This window comes from Chrysemys picta, chromosome 8 (assembly GCF_011386835.1).
Source record: "Chrysemys picta bellii isolate R12L10 chromosome 8, ASM1138683v2, whole genome shotgun sequence".
Taxonomy (NCBI): Eukaryota; Metazoa; Chordata; order Testudines; family Emydidae; genus Chrysemys; species Chrysemys picta.
This window is the reverse complement of record NC_088798.1, coordinates 36,847,132-36,865,967: the sequence shown is the minus strand read 5'-3', so window position 1 is coordinate 36,865,967 and position 18,836 is coordinate 36,847,132. Positions and strand designations below refer to the sequence as shown.

At 45.0% G+C, this 18,836-nt stretch overlaps 1 protein-coding gene across 15 annotated transcripts in view; it reads left to right on the top strand.

Moving 5' to 3' along the window:
* The window catches only part of DPYD (dihydropyrimidine dehydrogenase), a 612,292-nt gene that overhangs the window by 56,489 nt on the left and 536,967 nt on the right, over positions 1 to 18,836 (top strand). For 5 of the 15 annotated variants that reach the window (XM_065555595.1, XM_065555594.1, XM_065555597.1 and 2 more), the window contains one exon: positions 3,769 to 3,868. The exons of the other annotated variants lie outside the window; for them this stretch is intronic. In XM_065555595.1, coding sequence (XP_065411667.1) covers positions 3,769 to 3,868 — 100 coding nt within the window. The remainder of the gene's footprint in view (positions 1 to 3,768; positions 3,869 to 18,836) is intronic. 15 annotated transcript variants of the gene reach the window in all.

Here is an 18,836-nt window from a genome sequence, read left to right as displayed (position 1 = left end):
GAGTGGGACAAGGAGGCAGGGAAGAGACAGCTTGGTAGGGATGAAGCAGAATGGGTCAAACTTCTTGGCCACTTACATAACATCTACCACTTTTCAGCATTTTCCACCACACCCAGACTCTTGGTCAGTCCTTCTCTGTCCTTCTATCAGGGCAGCCACCCGAACCCTTCCTTCTGCAGGGGCAGAAGGTTCTGAGTCTACTAGAGCATGCTCTCCTTCAGAGCCTGGAATGGAACCCAAGATTCCTAAGTTTCACCATTCCTTTGCTATCAGCAAATATCTGTGATGCCTGATGGCAAAATGTCCCATTTCTCTCATGTTGGTCAACGTAGAGGATGATCACCTGCTATTGCTATTGGTTACTCCGTTAAGTTAAGTAGCAGAGGTGGTGGATCTAAAGGTTCCGATCCTGCTGATAATACATGTGGCAATGTGATGCCACATGAGGAATTTTCCATTTTTTTCAGTTTGCTTTTTTAAAAGACTAGAAAATTACACACACACAAACTGACTTAAGAGAACATTATGAAAGTTACAAAGTCAAACACTGAAAAGTTAGGAAATGATAGAATTAAGGTTGCCTGTGCACACCATCCTCACAGCCAGGCATTCACCTCCAGGATGCATCTGTCTCCACCTAAGCTCCTACCCTTGACTGGAAAGATCAAAGAGAATACCACCTGTGCCCCCAACGCTTTCATCCTTACTCCCAGAGCCCTGTAGTAAGTTCTGATCTGCTCAGGGTCATACCTCATAGAATCATTAGTGCTCCCATGGATGAGTAGCATGGGGTAGTAGTCAGAGGGCCCGATAATCCTCAACAATCCCTCTGTAATGTCTTGGATACAGGCCCCTGGCAGGCAGCATACCTCCTAGGATACCATGTCAGGCTGACAGATGGGTGCCTCTGTCCTCCTCAGAAGAGAGTCCCCAATCACCACCTGGAAGAGATGGTTGTGATACTCCCAGCCTTAAGGGTAAATGGCTTCTCCTTCTCCACCTTTGGGGGCAATTCCTCCTGGCTTTTTCCCAGGGCAGCATAACAGTTCTTCATCACTGTGGTGGGTCCTCCCTGTGACAGAGCCATATCATCCTCCTCCAGTCTTTTCTAGCTAGATAGCTTCCTCAGCCTTGGACATCTCCATATGAATACTCGAAATGAATTCCTCATGTGCATGGACGCTCCTCAGCATAGCCACCTCCTCCTGCTGCTTTCTCTCCTGCTTCCTAAGAGTTTCCACCAGGAGACACCTTTCACACTGGCCTGTCCTTCTGAGAGTCAGAAATGCAGAACAGAGTCTTTTCAAATCCACACCAGGATCTGGGTAGAGGCATCCATGGTCAGGTTCTCTGTCTGGATACAGATGCAGGTGGAGGGGACGGGAGCAGTAGTGGCACTAGTGATGCAGCCATGTAATCACGTAATTAGAGACTATATTATAATGCATGTGCACAAGAAGGCCAGAATATGGTTGCAAAGGCAATCTTAATTCTGGCATTTCCTAAATTTTGAGTGCTTGGCTTTACAACCTGAATGTTGCTTCTTTATTGTGTTGTGCCATCTAATAAACAATATTCCAGTGTGCTCTACTATCAGCAGCATCTACCTCTGCTTCAGTGTATAATTCCTGAAAGAAATCTTTCTTGAAATCCTCTCTTCTGGCTTTCAAACAACCCCCCAACCTCACCAAACTCAGCAGGAGTAAGCTCTCCACAAACCATGATCCACCAACTCAAAGCAGCACCAACAATAACAGATGCAAAATCTGCAGACATATCTCCAGTGCTATGATGATCAGTTCCCCCACAAAATGCCTTTCAAGATCCATGGGTTCTACACAGGCCTATCGCATGTGATTTGCCTCATTCAATGCAGTAAATGCCCCAAAAACAACGATGTTGGTGAAACTAGACAATCACTATGTTCTAAAATGAACGCATATAGAAAAATGATAAAAGACAAAAACACCCTATCACCCATGGGCAAATGCTTTTCACGAAACAATCACTCCATATCTGACTTCTCAATCCTCATCCTCAAGGAAGCCTGTACAACCCCTTCAAAAGATGAGCTTGGGATCTTAAATTTATAGCTTTGCAAGACATTAAAAATTGTGGTCTTAAACTGGGGGTTCTCAAACTGGGGGTCAGGACCCCTCAGGGGGTCAGGAGGTTATTACATGGGGGGGGGGGTCAAGAGCTGTCAGCCTCCACCCCAAACCCCGCTTTGCCTCCAGCATTTATAATGGTGTTAAATATATAAAAAAGTGTTTTTAATGTATAAGTGGGGGTCGCTATCAGAGGTTTGCTGTGTGAAAGGGGTCACCAGTACAAAAGTCTGAGAACCCCTGTTTTAAACCATAAATTCAGTGCCTTTATTATTACAACAATCAGTAACCCACTAACCTCCCTTTTTTGTCCTATGACTGGAGCAGTGTTAATTAGCCACTTCACCTAGAATGGTTGCAGAATATGTGTTAATGACTTATACTAAACAGTCTGTTGCACCTTGTGTTTAGTTGTGACACTCCTGAGTACCTTTCCCAGCAGGGCCGGCTCTAACTTTTTTGATGCCCCAAGCGGGAAAAAAAACAAAAAACCCAGGGTGCAGGGCGGCTGGACCCAGAGGCAAAGCAAAAAAAAAACAAAAAAACCCAGGGTGCAGGGCAGCTGGACCCGGAGGCAAACCAAAAAAACCCAACAAAACCCTGGGCGCAGGGCAGCTGGACCCAGAAGCAAAGCAAAAAACCCCCCAAAACCCTGGGTGCAGGGCGGCTGGACCCGGAGGCAAAGCAAAAAAAACCAACTAAACCCCAGGGCGCAGAGCGGCCAGACCCGGAGGCAAAGCAAAAAAACAACAAAAAACCTGGGTGCAAGGCGGCTGGACCCGGAGGCAAAGCAAAAATAAATAAATAAATAAAATAAAATAAACCCCAGGGCGCAGGGCGACCGGACCCGGAGGCAAAGCAAAAAATAAATAAATAAATAAATAAAAAAGGGCAGCCGTGCTGCCCTCAGATTGGACGGAATGCCGCCCCTTAGAATCTGCCGCCCCAAGCACAAACTTGCTTGGCTGGAGCCTGGAGCCGGCCCAGTTTCCCAGACCTGAAGAAGAGCTCAGTGCAGCTCAAAATCTTGTCTATTTCACCAACAGAATTTGGTCCGGTAAAAGATATTCCTCGTTTAGTAATATGTTACTCTTGTCAAGTGATCTCTTAAAGATTATGTTGCACATACTTTTCTCCTTCCACTGTGAGAGAAACATCACATTCCTTTGCTGCTGACTTAGCTCTGCACTCCCCACCCTCAAATAAAAATATCCAAAGCAATAATGCTATTTTCAGGGCACTTGAGATTGGTGCATATAGGTGAGCACCTTTCCCTCTCTGCAGGAGTTCCTTACAAAAGTTTTCTTTAGATTAATTATATAGTTCTCCTTTTTTTCAGTGATTCTTATAGCTAGTCTATGCTTGAAATGCTACAGCGGCACAGCTGCACCGTTGTAGCGCTTCAGTGTCGACACTACCTATGCCGATGTCAGAGGCAGTCCCATCGGCATAGGTAATCCACCTCCCCAAGCGACAGTAGCTAGATTGATGGAAGAATTCTTCTGTCAACCCAGTGCTGTCTGTGCAGGGGATTTTTCACACCCTGGGTGACGTAATTAAACTGACATAATTTTCTAGTGTAGGCCAGGCCTTACCCTTGTTATATTATTTTCCTTAATTCCTGATTTCTTAAAAGCATTTGCCTCCTATGGCCCTACAGGCACATCCATTCCCATCCAAAGAGCATGAAAATTCCAAAGGCTGCCATTGTCTTCTTCAAGGATTCCATCATTGCTGCCAGAGAGGGGAGCAAGTCTGATGTGAGTTTAGCATCTGTTCTCTTGAGCTAGAATCAAATGCTTTATATTGTTTGAAAAATATGAGGTCAAGCATAAATTTCTAACTCTCTAGCGGATCATGATAAATCAACTTCTAAAATCAGATATTCGTCCATTGCAGAGCTGCATAAGTGCTGTTGGTACCAATGAACTTTTCTAAGGGCATGTCTACGTGTACAGCGCTTCAGCGGCACAGTGCGTCCGGTGATAATAACACCACCTCCAGGAATGGCAGAAGCTATGTTGGTGGGAGAAGCTCTCTTGTTGATGTAGTGCTGCGCACACAAGTGCTTGTGTTGGTGTAATTTATGTCACTCTGGGTCATTCACACCCCTGAGTGACATAAATTATACTGACATAGGCTGTAGTGTAAACATAACATAAGCAAACTGGTCTATTTTTTAAATTGGGGGTTTACTGAATCTTCTACTTGTATGATGCGATTGGAATAACAGAGACTTGGTGGGATAACTCACATGACTGGAGTACTATCATGGATGGATATAAACTGTTCAGGAAGGACAGGCAGGGCAGAAAAGGTGGGGGAGTTGCGTTGTATGTAAGAGAGGAGTATGACTGCTCAGAGCTCCGATATGAAACTGCAGAAAAACCTGAGAGTCTCTGGATAAAGTTGAGAAGTGTGAGCAACAAGGGTGATGTCGTGGTTGGAGTCTGCTATAGACCACCAGACCAGGGGGATGAGGTGGACGAGGCTTTCTTCTGGCCACTAGCAGAAATTGCTAGATCGCAGGCCCTGGTTCTCATGGGAGACTTTAATCACCCTGATATCTGCTGGGAGAGCAATACAGCGGTGCACAGAAAATCCAGGAAGTTTTTGGAAAGTGTAGAGGACAATTTCCTGGTGCAAGTGCTGGAGGAACCAACTAGGGGCAGAGCTTTTCTTGACCTGCTGCTCACAAACAGGGAAGAATTAGTAGGGGAAGCAAAAGTGGATGGGAACCTGGGAGGCAATGACCATGAGATGGTCGAGTTCAGGATCCTGACACAAGGAAGAAAGGAGAGCAGCAGAATACAGACCCTGGACTTCAGAAAAGCAGACTTTGACTCCCTCAGGGAACAGATGGGCAGGATTCCCTGGGAGAATAACATGAAGGGCAAAGGGGTCCAGGAGAGCTGGCTGTATTTTAAAGAATCCTTATTGCGATTGCAGGAAAAAACCATCCCGATGTGTAGAAAGAATAGTAAATATGGCAGGCGACCAGCTTGGCTAAACAGTGAAATCCTTGCTGATCTTAAACACAAAAAAGAAGCTTACAAGAAGTGGAAGATTGGACAAATGACCAGGGAGGAGTATAAAAATATTGCTCAGGCATGCAGGAGTGAAATCAGGAAGGCCAAATCACACTTGGAGTTGCAGCTAGCAAGAGATGTTAAGTGTAACAAGAAGGGTTTCTTCAGGTATGTTAGCAACAAGAAGAAAGTCAAGGAAAGTGTGGGCCCCTTACTCAATGAGGGAGGCAACCTAGTGACTGAAGATGTGGAAAAAGCTAATGTACTCAATGCTTTTTTTGCCTCTGTCTTCACGCACAAGGTCAGCTCCCAGACTGCTGCACTGGGCAGCACAATATGGGGAGAAGGTGACCAGCCCTCTGTGGAGAAAGAAGTGGTTCGGGACTATTTAGAAAAACTGGACGTGCACAAGTCCATGGGGCCAGATGCGCTGCATCCGAGGGTGCTAAAGGAGTTGGCGGATGAGATTGCAGAGCCATTAGCCATTATTTTTGAAAACTCATGGCAATCGGGGGAGGTCCCAGATGACTGGAAAAAGGCTAATGTAGTGCCCATCTTTGAAAAAGGGAAGAAGTAGGATCCGGGGAACTACAGGCCAGTCAGCCTCACCTCAGTCCCTGGAAAAATCAGGTCCTCAAGGAATCAATTCTGACTCACTTAGAGGAGAGGAAAGTGATCAGGAACAGTCAGCATGGATTCACCAAGGGGAAGTCGTGCCTGACTAACCTAATTGCCTTCTATGATAAGATAACTGGCTCTGTGGATGAGGGGAAAGCAGTGGACATGTTATTCCTTGACTTTAGCAAAGCTTTTGATACGGTCTGCCACAGTATTCTTGCCGCCAAGTTAAAGAAGTATGGGCTGGATGAATGGACTGTAAGGTGGATAGAAAGCTGGCTAGATGGTCGGGCTCAACGGGTAGTGATCAATGGCTCCATGTCTAGTTGGCAGCCGGTTTCAAGCGGAGTGCCCCAAGGGTCGGTCCTGGGACCGGTTTTGTTTAATATCTTTATTAATGATCTGGAGGATGGTGTGGATTGCACTCTCAGCAAGTTTGCAGATGACACTAAACTAGGAGGCGTGGTAGATACACTAGAGAATAGGGATCGGATACAGAGGGACCTAGACAAATTAGAGGATTGGGACAAAAAAAACCTGATGATGTTCAACAAGGACAAGTGCAGAGTCCTGCACTTAGGACGGAAGAATCCCATGCACTGCTACAGACTAGGGACCGAATGGCTAGGTAGCAGTTCTGCAGAAAAGGACCTAGTGGTCACAGTGGATGAGAAGCTGGATATGAGTCAACAATGTGCTCTTGTTGCCAAGAAGGCTAACGGCATTTTGGGCTGTATAAGTAGGGGCATTGCCAGCAGATCGAGGAACGTTATCGTCCCCCTTTATTCGACATTGGTGAGGCCTCATCTGGAATACTGTGTCCAGTTTTGGGCCCCACACTACAAGAAGGATGTGGAAAAATTGGGAAGAGTCCAGCGGAGGGCAACAAAAATGATCAGGGGTCTGGAGCACATGGCTTAGGAGGAGAGGCTGAGGGAACTGGGATTGTTTAGTCTCCAGAAGAGAAGAATGAGGGGGGATTTGATAGCAGCCTTCAACTACCTGAAGGGGGGTTCCAAAGAGTATGGAGCTCAGCTGTTCTCAGTGGTGGCAGATGACAGAACAAGGAGCAATGGTCTCAAGTTGCAGTGGGGGAGGTCCAGGTTGAATATTAGGAAACACTATTTCACTAGGAGGGTGTTGAAGCACTGGAATGCGTTACCTAGGGAGGTGGTGGAGTCTCCTTGCTTGGAGGTTTTTAAGGCCCGGCTTGACAGAGCCCTGGCTGGGATGATTTAGTTGGGAATTGGTCCTGCTTTGAGCAGGGGGTTGGACTAGATGACCTCTTGAGGTCCCTTCCAACCCTGATATTCTATGATTACATCAGTGGGAATTGCAGATGATAAGCATCTCTCAGGATTTCATTCAAATGCTTTAGGAACAAACACAATTTCTTTGATAATCCCATTATGTTTTCAAGGCTTCACAAAGCTGCTTTGTACTTTTTTCCATTTTATAGAAATTGGAGAGTGCTTTTTGCCTTTATGTAGATTAAAGCTTTTTAGAAAGTTTGGAAGAAAAGGAAAGCTTATTTTGAATGTTTAATTGACTATATGTAAACCCAGTTGTCTGTGGAGATTTTTTTTAGTAACTCATAAGTGCTTGAATTGCAAAAGAAAAAATATTTTAATTTTATTTAAATAAGTTGGTTACCTTGTGCTTTATAGACCATGTGACAAGCCAGGGGATCCTGCGCCAAAGAGCTTATTATGATCTATTATGCTAGTAGGGAAGCCTAGTTCCTGATGCTTACTTTGTAGAGTTTACCATTTTGTCATTTATATCTTCCTGTGCATTTGTCAGTGAACAGCCAAACAATGCGAATAAAATCTTGCATACGTTTGTAGCAATAAGTCTGAAAAGCATCCTTACCACCAGGGCTCTAGAAAAGATGTGGAGTGGCTCACACTGTTGCTAGGCAACACAACACTATCACAGATAGTATTTTTCTTTTAATTTATTTATTCTTCAATTTGAGAATGTCCTGCTTGGAGCCATTTGGGTAATAGTTAGGCAGCACACAGAAAGCAGAAAACTGCAGAAGCAGAATAAAGGAATGCAATAACTAACTAACTAAAAAGTCACGACACATTTATAAAATGGAAAGAACCAGGAGACATGAAATAATTAGTGAAGAATAAAGGAGAAAGAGAGAACGAAAAACAAACAAGGGGAAAGAGAACAAGAGAAAAAACCCCAAGCAATAAAATGAAAAAAGAAAAGATAGGGCACTACTGAAAAAAAATTTGAAATGGAAAACACAAATGAAGTAAACACAAGGGAAATGGGGGACACTGTTATATAAGAAAAGGAATTAGAAACTTACAGATGAAAAGGGCTTGAAGAGGAAAAAGCAGAAATTGTCTTAAGTGAATGATTGCTATCTCTAATTGCTCCACTTTTTCCTCCTTCTCTGCTTAGGCCTTGGCAACAATGGTAACACCTTTTGGGAGTTGGGGAATGGCTAATGGTTCCAATGTTTGCTACAAAAGGATAGAATAAGAGTTTCGGGTTTGTTCAGAACTATTCAGTGTTAGAGATTTGAGGATAAAATTCGAAACTACAGGAGTGATTTAGGAGCATAAGACTATGGGACGAGGGCACCTAAGTCAATGGGACATAAATCTAAACATTAATATACATTGTACTATTTAAATAATATTGGATTTAAGTACAAAAAGTACATGAATGTATTAAGTTAAGGGTACAAATTTAGGCACAGATACTACAAACATACTAATGATCCGATTGAAGAGAATGGGACTGCTCTTCTACTTACACTTAAGCACATATGTAAGTGTTTGCAAGATCAGATCTTTCAACTCTTCAGTTTGGGAAAATGTTACAAGTTAAGATTTAATATGCGACCTTAAGTCAGATCCTTGTGCATACCCATTAGGGTCCTTTCATTACAAGATCGTATCCTATTTCTCAGATAATACATTCCGATACCATACAAATCTATTTTGGAACTTCAGAGGCACATCCCATTCAGCATTTTGTTAAACAGGAAATTTGACAGAAAAAAACAGATTAGAGACTGGTCTGGATTTCAAAATGCTGAGCACCCAGTGGCTCCCTTTGGGGTCCATCGGAACGGCTGGGTTCTCAGCACTTCTGAAGATCTGGCTGTAAGATCTTACTGACTAGCAGGCTGGTTTCAAGATAGACCATTTGTTACGAACAGAAGCTATATACAGAAATGAGGTACACAAAAGTTCCTACTGCTCCCTGTAGCTGCACCCTGCTGCTACCCTGTCCTGGGCTTCTTTCTTTCTGTTCCCCCCGCAGAAAGTGTCACAGGAAACCAAGTCTGCATGGAGAGTGTACAGGCAATATGGCATCTGTACCCTTCCTGGAGGACTTGCTCTACAGCACACTGGCCACTTATTTAGATGCCTAAATTCATATTTAGGAGCCACACTTCAGGCCTCTCTTTTTGAAAATATGAACCTTAGATTTCCTTGCTTGCCTGGCAATTGCTATGGAGTCACTGCCCTGGGAGTAGCTGGAGTGCCTCCTATTGCTCAATAGCACCCCCTTCTGGTCTTTTATACAGCAGTTTTAAAAGGTGTCAAAGGCAGTGCATTCATGGGGAAGGCAACATTCCTGGGGCTCCAAAGCATGATTGTGTTGGAGAGGAAGGATCTTCAGGACAAGACCATGGATGCTACCAGTGGGAGCGGAGACCATGCCAGTAAGGCAGTAAATAGGAAAACAAAGCTAGCAAGCAATCATGATTGTCAAAATCAAGGTATTACATCGTTAGATGTCCTTGTCCATCAGCCGTCACACTAAACTGAGGTCTTTTGTGGTGATTTCTAATGCTCAAGGCTGTGTAAGGAGAAAGCATTGTCACATCTGTGTTCACCTACTACTATTACTGGCAGTGTCATGTAACGCAGGGGTGGGCAAACTTTTTGGCCCGAAGGCCACATCTGGGTATGGAAATTGTATGGTGGGCCATGAATGCTCACAAAATTGGGGATTGGGGGGTGGAGGGGGTGAGGGCTTTGGCTGGGGGTGCAGGCTCTGGGGCGGGGCTATAAATGAGTTCAGGGTGCGTGAGGGGGCTCCGGACTGGGGCAGGTGGTTGCAGTGTGTGTGGGAGATGAGGACTCTGATGGGGGGTGAGGGCTCTGGGGTGGGGCTGGGGATGAGGGGTTGGAGGTGCAGGCTTCGGGTGGCGCTTACCTCAAACAGCTCCCAGAAGCAGCAACATGTCCCCCCTCTGGGTCCTACGTGGAGGCATGGCAAGGGGGCTCTGCACGCTGCCCTGTCTGCAGGCGCCGCCCTACAGATCCCATTGGATGCGGTTCCTGGCCAATGGGAGCTATGGGGGCAGCACTTGGGGCAGGGTGCAGAGCCCCCTGGCTGCCCCTCTGCTTAGGAGCTGGAGGGGGGACATGCTGCTGCTTCCGGGAGCTGCATGCTTCCTGCCTGGAGCTTGAGGACTGGATTAAAATGTCTGGAGGGCCGGATGTGTCCCCCGGGCCGTAGTTTGCCCACCCCGATGTAATGTGTTAAGAGCTTTGGATACCTTGATTATGATAGTCACTATATAAAATCTTGTTTTTTGCTGTGTGTGTGTATCCCATGACCATTTTGGTCGGAGGAGCATCATTTCATGACGTTTTAGTGACTGTCGTTTTATCCCAGTGATACCAAGTCTCCTTTTGGACTATTGTGAGGTATTATCACCATGCATTATTATCCCTGTTTTACAAAAGGGGAACCGAGGCACAAAGAGGCTAAATGACTTGCCCAAGATCATGTGGGAAGTCCATGGTGATGCAGGCAATTGAACCTGGGTCTCCCACATCCCAGGCCAATGCCCCACCACCTTTCCTCTCTGTTCTTTGTGCTACATAGTAAAATTCTTATTTTTAACTTGCTTCTCATGAAAAAAAGAGAAATAAGTGAGATTCTTTTTCTCTGGATTTGTGCTGGAAATATCCTAAGGTTTATTAGAGAGCCATAGTATCTTATACAAAGAACATTATGCTTATTGAAAATGATGTTATTTTTTCTCATTTAATTTTGTCTGAAATACATTCTTTATTATTTATAATTAGATGACAGATCAGATGGTGAAGATTTTATAAGTAGCACAGCCATAAAAATAACCTGTCTCTGATCTTCTGAAAAAAGATACACAGGAGCAAAATATATTTAGTAAGAGAAAAAAGTATATTGTATATCATGGATGTTGTCCTGAGCATGTGATTTTCTTTTCTCCCTTTGCCAGCTTTTTTTATTTTTTCTTGTAGCTGCATTCTAATTTCATGTTCTTTCTGGTCTTTTCCTGATACCATAGGGACAATGAGGTTCTTAATTTACTGACATTTGCTGTGGTGTGCTACAACAAGATCTCAGATACTACGAACATGGTATAAGAACGTATATAGCTATAGTCCTCTTATATTGATATGTGCAGTTTATTTTCAAGGTGCTTCTGCAAAAATAGCAGCAACTTGTTCCTAGACTAGCTGTTTTGGAGAGAAATTAATGGAAGAGCTATCTAAATCCCCTAGAATGCTTTGAAAATCCCAAAGGGACTGTTTCCTCATCTCATGGAAGGGGAAATAGGAGTCTAGATTCTTATCCAAAGTATGTGAATTGTGGACTCACTCCAACATATGTTGTAATGTTTCTGGCTGATGTCAGAGTGAGCACAGGGAAAGCCTAAACTACATAAAAGGATTGAGGCATGGTGACACTGAAAAACACCATTTGCGTTTTACATCTGTGACACTCTTCTGTCTCATCTGGTGTTATTGAATGAGACACTGAAGTCTTCTGTCATTCAGTAATATGTAAACACTTCATTACAGCAAAAAGTATGGGTTCTAATGTAAATGTCTTTTTCATCTTCCTCAAGTATGAGAGGTGCAGTACACAGAAATAAATTATATTATTTGTATGGTGATCTTGTCATATTTATTTTTAAGTCTGTCTATTTGAGTAGATCGTGGGAGATGCAATCTGCTGGATTCTCTTCCCAGATAGTACAGTAGTTTGTAATCCAAAATTACATCAGTTCAAATGTGGAAAAATACTGGAACAAATTATTTAAAAAATCAATTTGTAAGCACCTTGAGAATGATAGGATTATAAGGAATAGCCAGCATGGATTTGTTGAGAACACATCATGCCAGGCTAACCTAATTTCCTTTTTGGATGAGGTTACTGACTTAGTGGGTAAGGAGGAAGCAGTAGACATGATATATCTTGATTTTAATAAGGCTTTTGACACAGTCCCACATGACGTTCTCATAAGCAAACTAGGGAAATGTGGTCTAGATGAAATAACTATTAGGGAGTACACAGTTGGTTGAAATACTGTACTTTAAAAATAGTTATCAGTGGTTTGCTGATAAACTGAGTGAGCATATTTAGTTGTGTCGCGCAGGGGTCTGTCCTGATCAGGTACTATTCGATATTTTCATTAATAACGTGGATAATAGAATGGAGAGTTTGCTTATAAAATTTGCAGATGACACCAAACTGGGAAAAGTTGCAGGCCCTTTGGAGGACAGGATTAAAATTCAAAATAACCTTGAAAAATGAGAGAACTGGTCTAAAATCAACAAGAAGAAATTCAACAAAGACAGGTGCAAATGCTCAACTACAAAAGAGGGAATAACTGGCTACGTAGTGGTATAGCTCAGAAAGATCTGAGGATTATAGTGGATCACAAATTGAATGAGTCAGCAATGAGACACATTTGCCAAAAAAGGCTAATATCATTAGTGTATTAACAGGAGTGTCGTATATGAGACCTGGGAGGTAATTATCCTGCTCTAGTTGGCACTGGTGAGGCCTCTGCACTGGAGTAGTGTGTCCAGTTCTGGGCACCACACTTTATGAAAGATGTGGATAAATTGGAGAGAGTCCAGAGGAGAGCAACAAAAATGATGATAGGTTTAGAAAATCCAACATATGAGGAAAGATTAAAAAATCTGGGCATGTTTAGTTTTGAGAAATGCAGACGGAGTGGGGGAACCTGGTAAGTCTTCTTATATGTGTTAAGGTCTGTTATAAAGAGGATGGTGGTCAGTTGTTCTCCATGTCCACTGAAGGTAGGATAAGAAGTAATGGGATTAATCTTCAGCAAGGGAGATTTAGGTTAGATATTAGGAAAAACTTTCTAACTATAAGGACATTTAAGCTCTGGAATAGGCTTCCAAGGGAGGTTGTGGAATCCCCATCATTGGAGGTTGGACAAACACCTGTCAGGGATGGTCTAGCTTTACTTGGTCCTGCCTTCAGTACTGCGGGCACTTGTAGAGCCAGAAGGGACCTTATTTCTATGATTCTATAATATGAATCAAAATATGAGAGCTGGGTAGCATTTTGCTGATGTCTGTTTATGGAGCCTATAGCTTTTTCACATGCTTCAGAGCACTGACAGTCACAATCTTCCTCCTTCAGTTTCCTGGGAGGAATGGCACTGGTGGCAAAATCTGGTATAAAATGCAAGTGGTAGTTTACCAGAGCCTACAGCATCCTCACATAGGGAGTGGCCTTCATTGACTACAGTCTTTTTCAGTTGGTCCAAGTTACTCTTACAGCCAGTAGGGGCAAATTGCATGGTAGTTTTGTTTTTCTGTCTGTTTGAGTCTATCCTGTGTGATAGAGGGTCACTGTCATTGAGCAAAAGCTGACTTCATCTGATTTTGGGGGCAGAGAAGCTGCATTTCAGTTGCACTGGAAAAATCTGTAGAAAAATATTTTCTCATAGTCATAGTGCTTGTGCCTTTGACTCTGGCAGGCAGTTTCCAAGTTCACTTATTACTTTTAAGTAATTCCTTTGAGAACAGTCTTATTTTTATTTTATATTTGTCCTGACCTGTGGTAAGTGTCATTAGTTGTTGGCGGCATGTGTGTTCTCTCTATGTGCTGCAGTGGCTCTGGCCAGATAGCCCGTACAGGAGGCTCCAATCATACTGCCCCAAAGACCACCAACTCAGTTTCTGTAGCGAAGGCATTCTGTCAGGTTTATTGTCAATGAAGCATGGTAATAGCACCCTGGCAGACTCTGAGGATACTAAGACATGTATGTCCATTGCAATGGACTCAGCTTAGTGAATGGCGGGACTTTCCATTCCCCCCAGCTGGACAAAGACACCTCCTCTGAAGCCCCTCTTTTATACACTGATTAAAAACAAGTTACGTATTGCTCCTATGACATGGTTAGTTACCACCCTTTACCTTCTACCTGTTGGTTTGATCAAAACCTCTCTATTCATCACCCTGTCATTCTGACCTTATCTTTAAGAGGGGTCAGTGTGTCTTTGTATCATCTTTGAGGAGTGCGTTTACACCATAACTCTGTATTGGGGTCTTCTGGCACTACTCTTCTGGAATGGGTTTATGTGAATACTTAGTCCCTAGGAGTGCTTGTGTTTGTACAGCACCAGCCCTCTTCTTTCCAAATTCTGTGAACTTGCAAGTAGGTATGTTTTGTAAAAGGGCCTGACTTTTACCCATAGCTTGACTCTTGATAACTTTGCTTTATATCAACATGGCCTGACTTTAGTTCAGGCCTAAGGCCTTACACCAGGCCTCATATCTGAGGCTTGGTCTACACTAGTCTGTTATTTCAGAATTAGCCAAGTTAATCTGAAAAAAAAAATGATCCCGTCCACACGACCAAACCAGTTTTTTCGATTTAAAGGGCTCTTTAATCTGATTTCTGTACTCCACCTCGGAAAGTGGAGAATCGCTTAAATCGAGATCGCAATCCCAGGTTAAAGGTATTGTGGACGCAATTCAACGTTATTGGCCTCCGGGAGCTATCCCAGAATGCTTCTACCGTGAGCTGCATGCAATTATGGGGGGTGATGCCACCACTACCCCACCACTGTCCATGGACACCTGCAAGGGGGGAAGTTGCATGGAGCGAGGAGGAAGAGTCATTGGAGGACGAAGAGGAGGAGGAGGAGGACAGTGCACAGGCGGCAAGTGGGGAATCCGTTTTCTCCCCTAGCCAGGAACTATTCTTAACGCTGGAGCCAATAGCCTCCCTCCACTCCCAAGGCGGGCTCCCAGACCATGACCCTGGAGAAGGTACTTCTGGTGAGTGAGAGCTGGGCTTTTCGTGTTTAGTTTAAAGGGCTCATCCCTGCTCAGAGCCTCATCGGAGCCACGTGATGGGTGCAGGGTGTGTGTGTGTGTTGAAATGAATGTAGAAGAAGCAGAAACCCCGTGTGCCCCTAGGCTGCCTGCCTGAATTCTATTGCCCGGCCGTGTGTGATGGCTTACTCACACCAAAATGTCCCCTTTGTTCTCTGAAATGTATCTTTTAAAATACTACCCTCCCTTTTTCTTCTCCTGCAGGTGCAAATGTTTCAATGCAGCCCCTATCTACTCCATCCCAGAGACTGGTCCAGATTAGAAGGTGGAAAAAATGAACTCAGGTTGACATGTTCGCCGAGCTCATGCAGTCCTCCCGCACTGCTAGGGCCCAGCTGAATTCGTGGAGGAAAACAATTGCAGAGTCCCGTAAAGCATTACAGGAACTCGAAGAGAGGAGGGACGCGCGATGAGAGCAGGCAGGACGCTATGGTCAAGCTCATGGGGGAGCAAACTGACATGCTCCACTGTATGGTGGATCTAATGAGGGAAAGGCAGCAAGACCACAGACTGCTGCTGCAGCCCCTGTATAACCACCCTCCCTCCTCCCCAAGTTCCATAGCCTCCTCACCCAGACGCCCAGAACACGGGGGGGGGGGGCATGGGGACCCACACACTCAACCCCAGAGGATCGCCCAAGCAGCAGAAAGCTGGCATATGCAAACTTTTGATTTGGTTTCTGGATTTGTCCTTCCCTCCTCCTTCCCTAACCTAATACCCCTCCTCCCCCGGTCTACCTTCTGATTTCTCTCAATGTGTTGTGCAACAGATAATAAAGAACAGATTTCAAACAATTTTGACTTTATTTCCTTTCATATATATAGGAGGTGGATAACTTCAAGAGAAACAAACACAACTGTCACACCATACCCTGGCCAGTCGTGAAACTGGCTTTCAAAGCTTCTCTGATGCACAGCACGCCCTGCTGCGCTCTTAATTGCCCTGTCGTCTGGCTGTGCGAAATTGGCCGCCAGGCGAGTTGCCTCAACCTCCCACCCCGCCATAAACGTCTCCCCTTCACTCTCACAGATATTGTGGAGCACACAACAAGCAGCAATTACAATTGGAATATTGATTGTGCTGAGATCTAACCGAGTCAGTAAACTGCACCAGTGCGCTTTCAAATGTCCAAAAGCACATTCTACCACCATTCTGCACTTGCTCAGCCTATAGTTGAACTGCTCCTTACTACTGTCCAGGGTGCCTGTGTACGGCTTCATGAGCCATGGCATTAAGGGGTAGGCTGGGTCCCCGAGGATAACTATAGGCATTTCAACATCCCCAACAGTAATTTTCTGGTCTGGGAAGAAAGTCCCTTCCTGCAGCTGTTCAAATAGACCAGAGTTCCTGAAGATGTGAGCGTCATGCACCTTTCCCGGCCATCCCACGTTGATGTCGGTGAAACGTCCCTTGTGATCCACCAGTGCTTGCAGCACCATGGAAAAGTACCTCTTGCGGTTTATGTACTGGCCACCCCGGTGTGCCAGGGCCAAGACAGGGATATGCGTTCCGTCTATCGCCCCGCCGCAGTTAGGGAACCCCAGTGCATTAAAGCCATCCACAATGGTCTGCACATTTCCCAAAGTCACTACCCTTGATAGCAGCTGGTCAATGATTGCATTGGCTACTTGCAGCACAGCAGCCCCATCAGTAGATTTGCCTACTCCAAGCTGATTCCCGACTGACGTTGCAAGCTTCCACAGTGCTATGGCCATTCGCTTCTCAACTGTGAGGACTGCTCTCATTTTGGTGTCTTTGCGCTTCAGGGCAGGGGACAGCAAGTCACAAAGTTCCATGAAAGTGGCCCTATGCATATGAAAGTTTTGCAGCCACTGGGAATCATCCCAGACCTGCAAAACTATGCGGTCCCACCAATCTGTGCTTGTTTCCCAGGTCCAGAATCGGCGTTCCATGGCATGAACCTGGCCCAATGCCACCATGATCTCCCAATCGCCACATGCCGTGCTTCTAGGAACATCTATGTCAATGTCCTCATCAGTATAGTAATCGCACTGTCGTCACTTCCTCGCCCGGTTTTGCAGGTACTGCACATACTGCTGGATAATGTGCAAGATATTTACAGTAGTCAAAACTGCAGCGGAGATCTGAGCGGGCTCCATGATTGCCGCGCTATGGCACCTGCAAAGGTAATCCTGGAAAAAGGGCTCGAAACGTAGGAGAGGTGTTCTGTTCAAGATGGCCGATAAAAGGCGGTAAATGGTTGTCTTCTGTAGCTTTCACAGGGTCGGGAAGCTCGCTAGAGCTGCAAGAGCGGGAGAGCAAAGTTTGCGGGGGAAGCTTGAGCAGAGTTTGCGGCGGAAGCTATGCAGCTCAGTTCACGATGACCGAAAAACAGCGGGGAATTGTTGCCTTCTGTAGCTTCCACGGGAGCCCAGGACAGACAACATGGAAAATTAGCTAGCGGTGCAAGAGCGGGAGAGCAGAGTTTATGGCGGAAGCTGTGCTGCTCGGTTCACGGTAGCCGAAAAAAGGCGGGAAACGGTTAGATAAAAGAGTAGATAGAAAGATGAGAGGACATGCGAGGTGGATTCATAGTACCAGGAGACAGGCAGTGCACCGTACTGCACCGTCTGCTGGCAGTATGGCGTCTGCCGTAGCTTTCACGGAGGGAGGAGCGAGTGATGGCACACACCGAGAAACACCCGCGAGAATGTTTTTGCCCCATCATGCACTGGGAGCTTAACCCACAATTCCAATGGGTGGCGGGGACTGCGGGAACTGTGCGATAGCTTCCCACAATGCACTGCTCCGACATTCGATGCTAGCCTTGGTACTGTGGACGCACTCCGCCGAATTCATGCACTTTAGTGGGGACACACAACACCGAATGTATAAAATTGCTTCCGAAATTTCGAATAGAATAAGTTCGAATTAATTTCGTACTGTAGACGTACCCTCAGGCTCTCTCTTTCTACTACAGTAAGGAACTTCAAATATCACAGGGGGAAATTTGTTGCATTGCTCTCTAAGTTTTCTGTTGTGCCACAAGACTGCACTCAGCTTGTGTAGTAGTCCAGGATAGAAGTCAATCCACAGTCTGCTTTCTCTGCCCTTCACCCAGTTAGTGGGAAGTGCCTTAGTATTATAATTTCATATGTTGCCTCACATGATTGATTGTTTTCATTTGTACAAGCAGAATCTTCCAGATATCTGAATTTTCTTTGAGTATCGGACTGAAGTGTGTAGTGCCCTGTTCCCACAGGAGGGGCACCCTGCCTTCTTTACCAGTTACTGCATCATATATTCCAGGGAGGGGAGCAGTTCTTGCAGAGTTCTCCCTTAATTGTTCCATTGGGGTAAAGGGGAGGCAAGATTTGCTCTCCCCTCCTGCACAATGGGAAGGGTATTCAGAACTCAGAATTCATGGATCCTACAAAACCATCTGTGCAGAGGGCCTGTCCCTCTGCGTTTTCACCTGTTTTCCAAGCTGTTCTCAACTCAACTCCAGCTGCTGTCCTTGGAGGCCCCTCTTTAAAGCAGCCTATTGTAATTCTGCCTCTATAGTTGTCTCGGTAGGCTTGCTTCATCGTATGCAGCACCCTGACCACTTGCTGATTTGAACTATCACAGTCATAATATTCCAGTCATGTGTTCGTTGCATTGGCTTGTTACGAAGGGGCAGATTGACTTTAAATTAGCACTTCTGTGTTTTAAAGACCTTAAGAGTGTTGGTCAGAGCTTCCTCCTTGAACTGTGTTCTGACAAGTATTTGGGCTCACCCACTATTTAAGGATTCCATTGATGTACCTGAAGTCAGCGGGTGATCTTGCTTTTGTTGTGTTGAGTTCTGTGGTGTGGACCTAGCATCTGAATAAACTCTATCTAATTTCATCCCTCCTCGCTTTTCAAAAGCCCTCTAAAGCTTTGTTGTTGCCCTTTCACATGTGTGTGTAGACCAACGATTGTTGGCCCTCTATTAACT